This window comes from Ctenopharyngodon idella, chromosome 2 (assembly GCF_019924925.1).
Source record: "Ctenopharyngodon idella isolate HZGC_01 chromosome 2, HZGC01, whole genome shotgun sequence".
Taxonomy (NCBI): domain Eukaryota; kingdom Metazoa; phylum Chordata; class Actinopteri; order Cypriniformes; family Xenocyprididae; genus Ctenopharyngodon; species Ctenopharyngodon idella.
This window is the reverse complement of record NC_067221.1, coordinates 19,142,086-19,156,815: the sequence shown is the minus strand read 5'-3', so window position 1 is coordinate 19,156,815 and position 14,730 is coordinate 19,142,086. Positions and strand designations below refer to the sequence as shown.

The 14,730-nt window shown below is 36.2% G+C and overlaps 1 protein-coding gene across 2 annotated transcripts in view; it reads left to right on the top strand.

Moving 5' to 3' along the window:
* slc44a5a (solute carrier family 44 member 5a) overlaps positions 1 to 14,730 on the top strand; it is a 100,107-nt gene that overhangs the window by 58,825 nt on the left and 26,552 nt on the right. For both annotated transcript variants that reach the window (XM_051873493.1, XM_051873500.1), the window contains exon 2: positions 3,682 to 3,730. In XM_051873493.1, the coding sequence (XP_051729453.1) occupies positions 3,682 to 3,730 (49 nt within the window). The remainder of the gene's footprint in view (positions 1 to 3,681; positions 3,731 to 14,730) is intronic.

Here is a 14,730-nt window from a genome sequence, read left to right as displayed (position 1 = left end):
TCATAAATTTATAGTGAAGTACTGCAAAATTTAACAAGAAAATCTGCAATAAAATACCCTAAAAGTCCACTTAGTAATTTAAAACTGTTAAAAGACTAAAACAAATCAATAACTATTTTTTTAAACTAGTTCCTTTATATGAACCATCCCAACAAACTGATTCTCTCTTACATGAAAGTGTATGTAAAATTTTGAGATGGTAAATTACAGATCAAACTGTGTCCTGAATGGAATACAATTCCATGCCTTAAATATAGGATGATTTTACATTTCAGATTTCATATTGCTATATTAAACGGAACAGATGGCAACCCTAATTCCACATCACCACTCTACTTTGCCCCCTATGGCCACGGTCCACAGTGATTGCATGTGTCAGAAGGCTCCCTCTGCTCACTGTAGCGTTACAGGTGGCTGATGGGAGAAAAAGCCCATTGTGCTGAGCTGATGGAATGCTCAGTCACTCCGCTAAATGTGCCACGGCTATCTCCATCGATTTAGTGTCACTTCTCGGATGACAGACCAATTCAGACAAGGTGTACAGCATGGCGGTAGTAATATGATTTGGACTGCAGAAAAACAATTCAGGAAATACCAGGAGGGATGTGCAGTTCACATGGTTCAGAGCAATGGAAGATGAAATGTTGATAAGGATGCCTTAGTGATTCGTTTAGACACATGAGATTGGTTTATTGTTGTTGTTATATTACTTTAAATGAAATATACAGCAAACCTGATTCATACATGCCTATACTGTACTGTATGTAGGGCCTATATTTAATGACAGCTTCTTGTGTATTTGTTGAAAATTATCATAACTGCCATAAAGTTTCCTCAAACAAATTCACAGATCCATTTCAGCTATTCCTCTTACCTCCAAAAGCTTTTAACAAAGCATTTTGTAGTCATAGAACACTAACAGCCATCAGAAATAATCCAAACAGAGTGTCTTGCATTGGCAAGAGTTTAAAGATTCCTCACTGACAGACAGCCTGGCAGGTGGAACAGCAGGGGATAAAACTAGAATACATAAGCAAGCTTTTGGATCTCCATCCTGTATCTTCTTTCCTACTCCTACTGTATGTGAAAATATCTGCCATTTTTACTTAAATCTTTCCAGCAGTCAGTCATCCGCTTGTTGATAGCAGCGGACTGTAGCAATAGCAAGCAAAAGAAATCACTTTCAATAACAAAGTTTGGGAAATCCCAACCATTTTTAATGAGAATTTTTCCACAAAGTAGGCTATATCCTGTTAGCTCTTTTCCCATCTGTAACATGTTTGATTGTTAAAAATGTATTGATGATATAGAGTAGTGATCTCAGTATTGGTACCTGAACTTCTTTTGGCCCATATTCCCCTTGGCTGATATTAAAATAGGTAGCCTGTTGGCTCGTGTTACAAGCTGTCGAGTATTGTCTGTCTGTTCCTTGTGCTATTGTTGTGTAGTCTTTTAGTTTGCATTTTGCCTTGTTCAGAGCCTGTTTGTAGTTCTTTTGTAGGTTGTTGTTTATTAGTTTCTTGATTGTTCCCAGCTGTTTCTATTAGTTCATGTGCATTTATAGACCTCATGTTTCCCTAGTCGATGGTCGAGCTTTGTTCTGTCAGTGAGTCTCACTTTTCAAGTCATCGTCTGATTTTGTTTATTTTGTATTTGTTCTCATCTGTGGTAAACTGCTCTAGGGTTCTACTCGACTCGCCTACAGTTCACATTATGTGACACAAGCACATTTCTTCTGGGATGGTTGTTTCTTTGACTATGGACACTTTTAACCTTGTTGACTTTTAGAAAATAAAGTCTTTTAAAACAGAATTTTCACACTCTCAAGAGTTTAATTTGTCCACTAAAAATGTCCAATATGTATATGTATATGGGTCATTGACGAATAAGGTTTTTAAAAGTTTAAAAAAAAACACATAATGCAGATATAATTAATTTTTAAGTTTTATTAAGTGTTATCAATGAGATAATATGGTTTTTATAATCAATTAACAAGATGGACAAAATTTGTCATCGAAAAGTCATTCGGTTTAACTAAAATTTCGGTTTTACCGAATGACACTTTTGGTTATACCAAATGACGATATTTTCAAACAATGCTAAAAGGCTGAAACCTAGCTAGCTAGCAAAAGGACAATCAAACATTTTATATTTAGTTCAAGTTTTTAAAATATTACAACATTTTCCATGTTTTATGGCGGTTGTACCGAATGACCTGATGTTTCGGGACATGCGTATAAGCAAGTGAAAACGTGAATTTTTCAAATATTTAAAAGAGAGTTAGTTGCTTTGCTTCACGATCATGTGGTCCTTTGCAGGTGTCTGAATGATGTCACATCCTGTCACATGATATTGACTGCATGACTTCCCTTGGTCCCTTTATATTGGTTTCTCCGAATGACATCAATGAAATTAATTTTTCCGGACATTCTTTCTCATAACAAAGCAACGACTTCTACACATAATTGTAATATCATTTTGCACTATGTTGATATATGATGTTATCAAATCATGCCAGAATAAAAAACATATACATTTATTACATTATAAGATATTTTAATCACAAATTAAATGATATTGGCCTTTGGACGGTTAAACCGAATGACTTTTTGACACTTCAAAATCTTTAAAATACCTTTATATGTAGCAAAATATAACTAAAACCTTTTGGATTCAATAAACGAGATCTATTTGTGCTACCTTACATACTTTGGATGTCATATCTTTGTTTTTTATTATTATTAAGGCCTTTGGACAAAAAAATTACCCGTCATGTCACTGACCCATATATACATCACATAACAGTTCTGTGAATTTTTGTCCTAAAGAAATACAAATTTCCACCGCATCTTGACTAATGTATTGTGCTTAATAGCATTTGGTGACAAAAATGACGGTGGTTTAAATGACATTTTGAACATTTTTGGAATAAAATTACTGTATTTTTGACCAATTTCACAGCTAGCATTTTATGGGCCAGATTTACTAAACAGGGCAAATTAGCATGAGAGCGCAATTCCAAAAAAGTGCCAATGGGAGTAGAAAGTTCTGCGCATGATCTACTGACGACATGCACATTAAAGAACACAGACACAGCCGGATCGGTAAATAATGACGTAAATACCAGTAAATTGACTAGCGCAAAACTTAGTAAATCACCTTGCGTGATTCATTTAAATACTCTCCTCCCATAAATTTTGCATCTGAAAGGGAAACTTCTACAAATGCATATACAATAAGGTCAGCCACAAAAATAACTGTGTCCACGCCTTTTCAGTGCTAATTTTTCACTGCATGTCATTAGTAAGTCCTGACAGTAGTTTTTTAACGGCAAAAGTGTGTTTGCCCTGGTGCAAGCTGTTAGTAAATCTGGCCCTATGTATCCTAAAATTGTTTGTTTAGATTATCATATTTTTGAACATAAAAGGCATTTGAAAAGCAGTAAAAAAAAAAGGAAAACATTTTTAATGTTATCTTGATGTGACAAATGGAAAATTCACTATTTTTTGAATGTACAGTATTTATTTATTTGGTAAGCAGTGGGATGATGTACAGTCAGTCAATCACAAACCAAGCCATTTAGGGTGATACTCTGTACCTTATTTGTTTATGATTTGCCCTGCTAAACCTCATATCTCTTATACCTAATTAACATTAGATGTTTCTTTTTGATTTCCATAGGTGAACCTCGCAAGTTTGACCCAACATTTAGAGGGCCAGTTTATAACAGGTAAATCAACTTTCATGTCTTTTCAGTGTTGCAGATTTACACTTGACTCAATCCATTGATCACAGTCAACATTATTTCTGACATTATGAACCTCTGGTGCTAGTGTCCTCATCATTCAAAAGCCATTTTAACTATTCAGGGGTGCGTTTCCCAAAGCCAACCATCATCGCAAGTCCCGTCATTACCAATAGAGTTCAATGGAACTTGTGACCATAGTTGGCTAACGATGCTTTTGGGAAATGCACCCCAGGATGTGATGTAACATACAAACCATCATGAGGATAGCTTTCTGACCTTTGACCTTTACTCACAAGAGTAATAAATTCAAAACAGCTGATGAATGTGGTGATGCATCAAGCACTTGTGGAGTATTTATTGCTATTTTCTGTAGAGTGAAATATATATTATACTATATAATATGTAATTTACAATATTTGCATGTAAATATTGAAGGTGATAGTTTTTGAAGTAAAAAGAAACATTAAGTTTCAAAGTTTGTCCTTTGATTTTAATAATAAATGCAACAAAGGGTAACTGCACTGACAGTAATGTCTCTGTTCACTTTATTACGCTGTTTGCAATTCTCTTCTCACAGAAATATTCACTGTTGTCATGGAGATGCTCTCCTTACATTCCTTTTTATTGCATTCATTTGATCTCATATGTTGCTAAATATTTATTTTAAGTGTATATGTATCATGTGGATCATCAGCTGAACAAATCCAATACATCACAGCTAGGTGCCTTATAGTCCTTTAGCTGGTCTGTAAATCAGTGGGCTTGATAAAACTCTGCATCTAGGGAATAGTTTATTAATAGATTAATGTATCTATTTAAGGCTAAAGGTTATATGCTGTTGGAAAACAGCACAAATCAATGGCATTTACTTAGTAAAGTAAGAGTGAGTGGAATCTGAGCAGCTGTAAAACAATCAAAAGCAGAGCAAACGGAGGCCCAGTGACCCATATAGAGTGATGATGGATCATTAAATAAAGAATGAGGAGACTGTTCACTTCACTAATCATGTCTGGCTGAGGAGCGGAAGGCAGGGAGTGCGGCTAGTGAAAGTGTGGCCGAGGGAGAAAGAAGCTGCTGTCTTGTATTACCTCTTTTCAAAGGGAAGATCACAGTCAGACCATTTCAAAGCACAGTGGACTTGTCATTTCAACACGATATCATTAGTATTTGTTGCGATCCTTGTGTAAAGAGTAGTTCTGTTTCTGTACAGTTGGATAGACAAAGAAATGTACAATATCAGCATGAAAGTCCCTATAATGTAAACTTGTATGTGCACTCATGGAATTCATATGTTTATTTCATTGTAATAATAATAAATATGAATAGATTAAATAGGTTTATTTATTTATGAAAGAATATTTATTTATTAATGAAATAATATGTATTAATATTATGTTTTATTAAAATATTTGTATTATTACATATTATTAATATTTATTTTATTTATTTATTAAATTAAATTCAAACAAACTTCTTTCACGTTGTCATTATGGGGTATTGTTTGTAGAATTTTGAAGAAAATAATGAATCCAATCCCTTTTGGAATAAGGCTGTAGCATAACAAAATGTGGAAAAAGTGAAGCGCTGAGAATACTTTCCGGGTGCACTGTATATGCTCTACGAAAGAGATCACCCTGGCCATTTTGCAGATTCATGGGCTGATGCTGTGAGGACATTTATCAAGGCATCTTTTGTAAAAGGTTCCTGACATGATTGGCTTCAATGAGCCCATTAGCACTCTGATGTGAATATTTGGATGAGATGATTACACATTTGATGCAAAGCAATTACACAGAGAGAGAGAGAGAGTCAAAGCACAAGACATTACCCTCGAATGTCTATTGCTTTTCTTCATTCTGAGTCTTTAGCAGGAGAAATTAGGGATGAATAATTCCCTGGCAGAGGTTTGAATGCTTCAGCCATTTAGATTCCTCACCAGCCCCTTTTGCATTCCATTGAAGTGGGAAGAGGGAGACAGGAGCGATTGGCTTTTGATATCTGGAGATGTAATTATAGATCGCACTATGTTATTCTACGCTTTCTCTTCATGTCTGATGGTTCGATTTGTCTCACCCATTGGTTTCATATTGAATGAGGTCAGTGAGCTTGGCTAATAGGAAGTAGATGACAGCCATATTTGAAGTTCAGAAGTTAAACGGGCTAAAATAACCTATGTGCCTGTACTCTCAGAGTTGCGTGAAGTCAGCCAGTCAGATTAGAGCTTGCCAGATTGAGAAGGTGCTTTCCAGTTTTGTGTGCAGTATCCAACAGACGATCATGTCCTTTTATGGTCATTAGTTCCTGCTCTGATTATAGCTTTCCAATTATCTTGCACACCCGTCTTTAATTTCTGTGTTATGCCGCATTCCAGAAATGTTGGGAATAGCCAAATTGAAATTTCGATGGCGGTGTGACTCAATTTGTGTTTTTCTGTCAATTATGGCATAAACAAAAATAATGAACACAAAATGCTAACGAAAAGTAAAAAAAAAAAAAAAAAAGAAAAAGGTATCTTTATATAATACATTATAAACACAACCCAATCTCATGTGAAAACGTAACTGTTTTATGAGGTGGTGATTTCTTATAAGTTTGTATGATGTGATTCATTTGGAAACAATTTGTTTGATTTTTATTAAAAAAAGTAAGCATGAAGGTCCACCCTAAACCCCAGCCCTTAAACATAACCATCAGTTGGAAATAAGCAAATCGTATAAAACATACAAATGAGATTGTATGAATTGATACAATTTAGCCACCAATTTGCCAAAATTCAAAATACTTACAAATTGCCATGAGAGTGTGTTGTATAAACCTAATTTCCCGATATGCTTGTCAGTCGACAGCATCTTTGCAATTGTGTCAAGTGATGCTTCTCACTGAGGCCTTGTTTGATGGAACTACTCTGAATTCACAAGTCAGATGTTCGACTTTGAGTGCCGTTCAAGTCATCATTTTAAATGGAATGCCCTTGAATTAAAAAGGGTTATTATTTATTTCCTGTGTCTACCTACTCCTACTTCTTTAGCCTTGTCAAGCTAGCCCATGATTAGTGACTGTGCTGTAAATCGCTCAGACCTCAGAATGAATCCTTTGTGTAACACCACATCATTACATGAGTATAATAGTCCTTGCACATGGGCAGCAGTTTCATTCAGGGAGAAACACATGCACTCGACTGAAGTCAGAGTACTCTGCTGCCTGTTATCAGCACAGTCAATCTGCCGTCCCTCAAAGGACTCACACACACAGCTGTGATATATAGAGCTGCTACTTCTAATACACAGGTCAGCTTGACACACTTACCAATGGATGTGTCCAAAAGCTGGTAAAAAAAAAAAAAAAAAAAACTAAAAGCTGGTCTGTCTGTCTGTCTGTCTAAGCTTAGCAACTAGCTTAAACATGCCAACAACACCTAGTAACATGCTAGCAATGTACTAAAAAAAAAATGCTAGCTTTGTGCCTAACTAAATACGTAAGCAATGCCTAACAACATGCTAAAACATGCTAGAAATGTGTTAAAACAGGCAAGCAATGTTAGTTACTTGCTAAAACACGCTAGCAAAATGTTAAAACATGCTAGAATCATATTAGCAGCATGCTAGCAATGCCTAACAGAATGTTTAGGTATTCTGTGACTGATTGCATGAATTTACCTTCAAACCTTACAGTCTATGCTTCAAACCTTCAAGCTTTTAAAACAACTGGCCAGGCTTTCTCAAGCCAATATTAAAGTTTGTCCTGACAAATATTTTAATCTAGTTTGTATTGCTGCCAGATTGGATATGAACTTTTCATTTAGACTTGATCACAAAACATTTGCACTATGGAGGGCATTTATATTTAATTTATTCATGATCGGATAGGTAACCAATTAGTAAAGAAAAAAAACACACACATACAAATTGATCAATGGTAAATACCCCCAGCAAACTCTTTTTGTCCTTGTTTTGTTTCTAGAGTAGCCTACACAGAATAGTACACTGGGTACTAGAATAAAGAAAGAGAGATTCTCAAACAATTACTTTGATTTCAGGCAATTACAGAGCCATTTGCTGTAAACCCAGAACACTTTCTCTTTTTTTTTTCAACATTTATAGCTCTCAAATGCTTTTGTAAATTCCTTGATCCTAAAATTAAGCTTTTCATCATTATACATTTTGTTCTTATCCATTTAACAATAATTTCTGTAGTTTCTGAATGAGTTTCATCTGATCAGAAAGTAAATACAAATCAGTCAGAAAGGTGCAGTTTGTATCTTTGAATTTTATTTTAAATTTAAAGGCAGCAATTTCAATTTAGGGGGTTTAATTCAATTTTACAGAGTGTGCAATCTGTTCTCTTGCTGTTCTTGGAAGTGCAGTCTAATAGAGCGACTGAGGGGTTTTACTGAACCATCAGTCACTGCTCTTGATATGTGAAGTTACTCCTTGTGTCATCATTTAGTGTCAGAAATCTGCAGAAAAGCTATTGTACAGCCTTTGTCAAGAGCATCGGCAGTCATAGTGCTGGCCTTTGTTGGCTTCTGATATGAATTGGTGAGCTGAAATCAGTGCTTTGGAGATTTGATGGGAGCTTGAGGAGAATCTTTTTTAGGCGTGCACAGATGCTGATAAGCAATAATTTGTTTTATATTATGGTATGTAACTGATATGATGCCCAATACTGTAAATCTGTACTAAAAAAAATTCACGCTACATCCTAATCCAACATACAGAAATATCCCAGGTTCACTACAAGTTAAGCTAAATTGACAGCATTTGTGGCGTAATGTCAATTACTGCAAAAAGTAATTCTGTCTTGTCCCTAGTTTTCTTTAAAAAAGCAAAAATGGAGGTTACAGTGAGACACTTGCAATGAAAGTCAATGGGACCAATATTTGGAGGAATTAACAACAAAAATGTGAAGCTTATAATATAAAGTACTGTATGTATTGGCATAGGGTTTACTGTTCCTGAGTAAAAACTACTGTAAACTGTATATCCTGATCCTATGATCAAACCATTGAAGTTAGTGGCAGAAATAGAAACAAAGTGGCCGGCAAAATGGTTGATTGGAACAAAACTCTATAATTAACGTGGAAAGATGTATTTTAACAGTTTTTTGCTGTATCATATCATGTCTGGTTTATGATCTGTCCTGTGACAGATTGCATTTGGCACATTCTGCAACTTGTGCTCAGATTCAGAGAAAACGGGGTATTAAAATTGATCTAGAGTCAAATTAAAATTGAATCAGAAAAGTTGGAAGCCATTTTTCTCAGTTGCAGTGTTGGCGTATCTGAGGGTGAAATCCATAGGGCTTATGAGCTGATGGGTGAAACTCTTTAGAAACGTCTCTGAGAAGAGATGAAACATGAGAGTGGCTTCTATAGACAGCAGGATAGCAGGTGAAGTTGTGCTGGAGGAGCATGAAGATAATCGAGCAGAGACACTGGCAGCACAGAGATGGAGAGGCTGAAATAGTTGACAAGAAATGTATTACAACGGGAGTCAGTCTGAAGGTGTGTGTCTCCATGAGCTGGGTGTGAAGGAGTGTTTTTATGTAGGAGTTTTGGAAAAGAATCTAAAGTCCATAGTCAGTTCAGCTGCTTGTTGTAGTCGGTAGAGCTGAGATACTTTCAGAAAGAAGCAGGTAAGAACAAAGAAAAAGGTCAAAAGTGCAAAAAATGAAATACAGGAAGAGACAGAGAAAAACAGTTGAATTATTTAGTAAGAGAGAGATGTGTTTATAAGAGCTTAGGAGGCCTCAACTGAATGCAGTTCCTCACGCTGGTTCTCAGACACCTCTGACCAGGTGATGCAGCTGTCTGCTGTTTCTTTGCTCATCCTTGAGATCTCTAAAGCACATTATCACTGACCAATCGATAGATAATTCTGAGTTTGAGAAAATCACTGTGAAGTAATCACAAGTGAGCCTAAGAACATCAGATGAGACTGGTTGAAAGACATCTGTTATTTTGCCATCCGTTCTCATGAAAACTGCCTGCAATGTTGTAAAAATCATTATACTTCTTCCAACAACTTGACTGTATGCTTTTAAAATACTGCTAAGTGCTGGTAGATGCTTTCTGTGGTGTTGTGGGTGGTTGCTAGAATTGTTAGCCAGTTTGCTAAAGTGTTGTGGGTGTTTGCTAGAGTATACTGCTCATTGAGTGGTGTGGGTGATTGTTAGGTAGGGTGACCAGATTTCTCATGGTGGAATACAGGATGGGATGGACAGGAACCCCCATATATCATATGACAAATTTCATTTCATGATAACGATATTTATCATATAGTTATTTTATTTTTCTTACATAAAAAAAGAACAAAGAAGCAAATTACACACAATAGAACAAATACGATAAGAGTTATAAATCAACTAAACTACATTTTTCAGGTACAGTAGGTTTATTTAACATCTTTTGTTATTTGATTAACATTAATGACTGGTATTTTAGGCTGCTGTCACTTTAAGACTGAATTCTAGGATTTTATATGACACATAGATATCCCTATCCATTTTTTACCGAGCTGTTTATGTTCACTTAAGCCATAACCAACTGTATTTACGTAAGATACTCCACATGATGGGCATTTTGACAACTGTGTCTGTATTTGACCACTCAGACGCAAAGACAACTGAATTCGAGATTCGTGCGCTGTCTGAGAGAGCGCTTCTGATGTGTGTCATTCAGCGTGATAGCACATTGAGTTCTTTTTCCACAACTTACTGTGCATAATAACTTGATGAAGATCTGCGTTAAATGTACTCACATGCTTCTTTGACATCTTCACATCTGACTTCATCTCCATCTCGCTCTGTGATATCCCACCTTCACTAGCTGCAAGTTAATCGATAATGAATTGTGATTTGATGGTAATTTTGTTCTCCAAAATATATTATGACGAGACTGACTACCATTGATTAGGCCGTTCTCGCGTGACAGAAGACTACAACACGCTTTTAAAATATTACCTAGCAAATACAATTTAGGAAAGAAGAAATACAGGACAAAACATGATTTTTTTCATAATAAGTCAGGACACTAAAAATAGAGCTGAAATACAGGACTGTGCTGGGAAAAATGGGACGTCTGATCACCCTATTGTTGGGCTTTATTAGGAGGTTGCTATTGGCATTGCTAGCTGGTTGCTAGAGTGTTAATAGGTGGTTTCTAAAATGTTATGGGAGTTTTCTCGCACTGTCAAGTAGTTGCTAGCATTGCTAGCTGGTTGTTAGGGTGTTACTAGGTGGTTGCTAGAATGTTGTGGGTTGTTTCTAACATTTTTGGGTGGTTGTTATTGCTAGCTAATTGCTAAGGGGTTAATAGGTGGTTTCTAAAATGTTATGGGAGTTTTCTCGCACTAAGTAGTTGCTAGCATTGCTAGCTGGTTGTTAGGGTGCTACTATGTGGTTGCTAGAATGTTGTGGGTTGTTTCTAACATTGGTTTAGTAATCTGGTGGGTTGTTTCTAACATGGTTGTTAGCATTTGCTAGCTAATTGCTAGGGTGTTGATAGGTGGTTTCTAGAATGTTGTGGGATGTTTGTAACATTTTTAGGTGATTGCTAGCATTGCTAGCTAATTGATAGGGTGTTAATAGGTGGTTTCTAGAATGTTATGGGTTGTTTCTAGCATTGCTATGTAGTTGCTAGCATTGCTAGCATTGCTAGCTGTTGTTAAGGTGTAACTAGGTCATTGTTAGAATATTGTGGGTGGTTTCTAACATTTTAGGTGGTTGCTAGCATTGATAGCTAATTGCTAGGGTGGTTTCTATAATGTTATGGGTGGTTTCTCACACTGCTAAGTAGTTGCTAGCATTGCAAGCTGGTTGTTAGGGTGTTACTAGGTGGTTGCTAGAATGTTGTGGGTCGTTTCTAGGATTTCTAGGTGGTTACTAGGGTGTTCTGGGTGTTTGCTTACTAGTCAAAAAGTCAAAAGAGTCTCTGTGATGTTCTGGTCTATGGCTGAGGTTCCTCCTTGAGTTGAAGTCTAGGGGATTTTTTTATGTTTTATCTCTTGCCAGAAAAAAAAAAAAATTATTTGTATAATTTGTGTATGATTGCACAAATGGTGCAAGACAAGTTACGCATCAAAGTTTAATACTTAAAGTTAGTGATTGCAACAAATCTAACCCTAAATATGAAAACATTTATGGAACAGAAATATCCCTGAAACTAGTTGAACAATGCGATTAAGCATTATGTGAAATTGGTTAGCAGTGAACAGCACATTTGGACTGAGGCTGTGCTGAGCTCAGTGTTTAGTAGAGCACTGACCCACCTGCTGCTATTGATAATGAGCTCTAATCGGCTTATGTGTTTGAAATCTCTCCTGCCCTTCCATATCTATTTACAGAGGAGGTGGGCTTAAGGTTTTACGTTTGGAGGGCGGTGAGATTGACCTCAATCAAACCAGGTTTAGAGTAACCTTGGCATGAGAATGTGGCTCTGTATAAATAGTCTCATAAATGTCTGAATCGTGCATCATTCTCAGGTGCAAGTTAAGGGTAATTGTTTTAATAATGGTCATAATACTTCTCCTTGTAACTCTATAAAGCCTTTATTTGAGCCTGTTCTCAAGGCCTCATTTATGGCAAAGTATTTTAGGCTTTCAGTAGGCACTGTTATGTACTGCAGACTTATTTTGCTAATGTTTGTGTGTAGCTAAAATGCAATAGAAAAGTGTTTAAAATCACGCATAGTCATTCTCTGCTTTGAAGAGATATTATCTGACAGACATGGACATTTCTACCCCTCGCTACCCTATTCTGAACCTAAGGCAGGGTCACATGCAGTCCTGCCATTGACATTTTGGCTGGCTGCCCGTGGTTTCATCAATCAGTCCGTGATTAGTGAACTGTGAAGGTAACATGACTAAATCAAGACTTCTATCCAGGCTGAAATGCACTGAAAATACATTTGATTTTATGTGCCACATTCTTTGATTCTGCTAGATCAAACGTTGTTAACCACACAAGACCTTCAAGGTTTATTGTAAGGTATGACTATGACTATGAATATGTGAATAAGAGGAAGATGGGGTAAGATGTACTGACTTTTATTGTCAATAAATCTAATCTCAGCACATTTATTTATTGGTTCTGCTCTTATTACTCTCAACTTTTTATACATTTGTGAGATTTATTGCATCTGATTACATTTTTGTTAATTTATTTTTGCAGGATATATCACAGTTATTCATTTATATTTGTATGGTAACAAATACCATACCTTAATACAATACCATAACCAAATACAATCCCATACCATACAGAAATACCTTCCTGTCTCCACTCGTACCCAGATCTCAATCACCTGAATTTTGAACCGCTTGGTTAAAAACTTAATTGGACTTAATTTCCCAGAATCCACTGCACAGACTCATTATTTCACGCCAGCTGTTCTTCATTTCCTTTGGACTATTTATACACCCTCTGTTCATTCGTTTGTTGTGAAGTCTTGTGTGCTATTGCTTCAATTCTGAGAGTTTCACTGTTACTAGTTTCACGTAGCCAGACCTTCAGACTGACGGCACAAAGTCTGGACTCTATCGCAGCTTTTATTGGCCAAGGACCGCCCAAAAGGATGTTTGATTGACAAGTAAAGCAACCATTTACAGTTCGTTTTGTTCCGCATCATGTTTAAGGGCGTGAAATCGATGTCCCATACAAAAACAGACCGGCGTGCATCTAATAAATTATTCAAGAACATTGTGCAAGTTTACTGCAACAATAGAGCCGCGAACTTCACATACTTTTGAAAATCCAGCGTTTAGTTGATCCTGGTAAGCGTTCATTGTCACACTTGTAAACATGACAGCGTTCTTCCACGAGGGGGTTTGGCATCACAGCATTTGTTTCCAGGCAAACCATTAAAGAACGCAACACACATGTCACCCGGACATCCTGTAGAATTCAACCAATCAGATGACGACTTTGAAAATCCTGAAGTGTTTCCAGTTAAGTGTGATATATGCATCAGACATTTAGCCAACGGTTCATGGGCGTGACGTCTGAGGCTGAGACTACTGTGTTACTGACCTCTGCCTGTGTACTACGAATTGTTTATTGTCTCTGCCCTGGTTGGATTTACTATCTTTGGATTCCCTGCGTACGATTTCTGCCTGTTTGAGTACTGCATTTGTCTTTAATTATTTCTATAAAGGCTGCACATGGATCGAGAACCTACTGACCCAGACCTTGCTTTGTCACAGGCACCTTTTCAAAAAAAGAAATGATTAAAAAATGATTAAAAATATTAAAATATTTGACACATTTAATGAATTCTTCAGGGTAATTTTGTACTATATCAAATAAATTAGCAAATGTTTCAATTTATTTCCCTTAATAATATTTCCCTTAATTATTTCCTTGGATGCATCATCATCCAGTACATGCTAAATTCACTGATCATGAGGGTGACATCTTCCCTCATCTTTCTCTATGAAAGGTCATACTATAATAATTGAATACTTAATTGTTTTGTATGTTGTCTTAATGAGAGATGTGTATAGAGCTTGAACTCCAGTTTTAAAAAAGTTCCACCTTTCAACCTCTATGCTCTTATTGAAATTACTCAGACACAGCTGTCTCCTCCAAAGAATCATATTCATCAAACCCTTTGAGAGGCAAGCAAGGTAATTTGTTTCCAGCGAGAGAATTAGACATTTATAATTACTTTCTGCTTTCAGCAGTGCAATTTTCTTACTGCCAGCCCATATTCAACTTCAAAATATGACAAGCAAATATTTCTTTTATGAGTTCTGAAGAAGGTCTTTTAGTGCAATATCCAGACACAACCTGCTTACTAAGAGTATGTTTATGTGTCTGTTTTGCGATACACAAATAAATCATAAAATGAGACAAATGAAAGATTAAAAGTTTAGTATAGGATGTTTGAAAGCTAGATAAGTCATAAATCCAAAATAAACAAACAAACTGTGGAATCTCCATTTTCTCATAATAACTAGAATCTGAAAGCAATCTTTAAGCAGTTA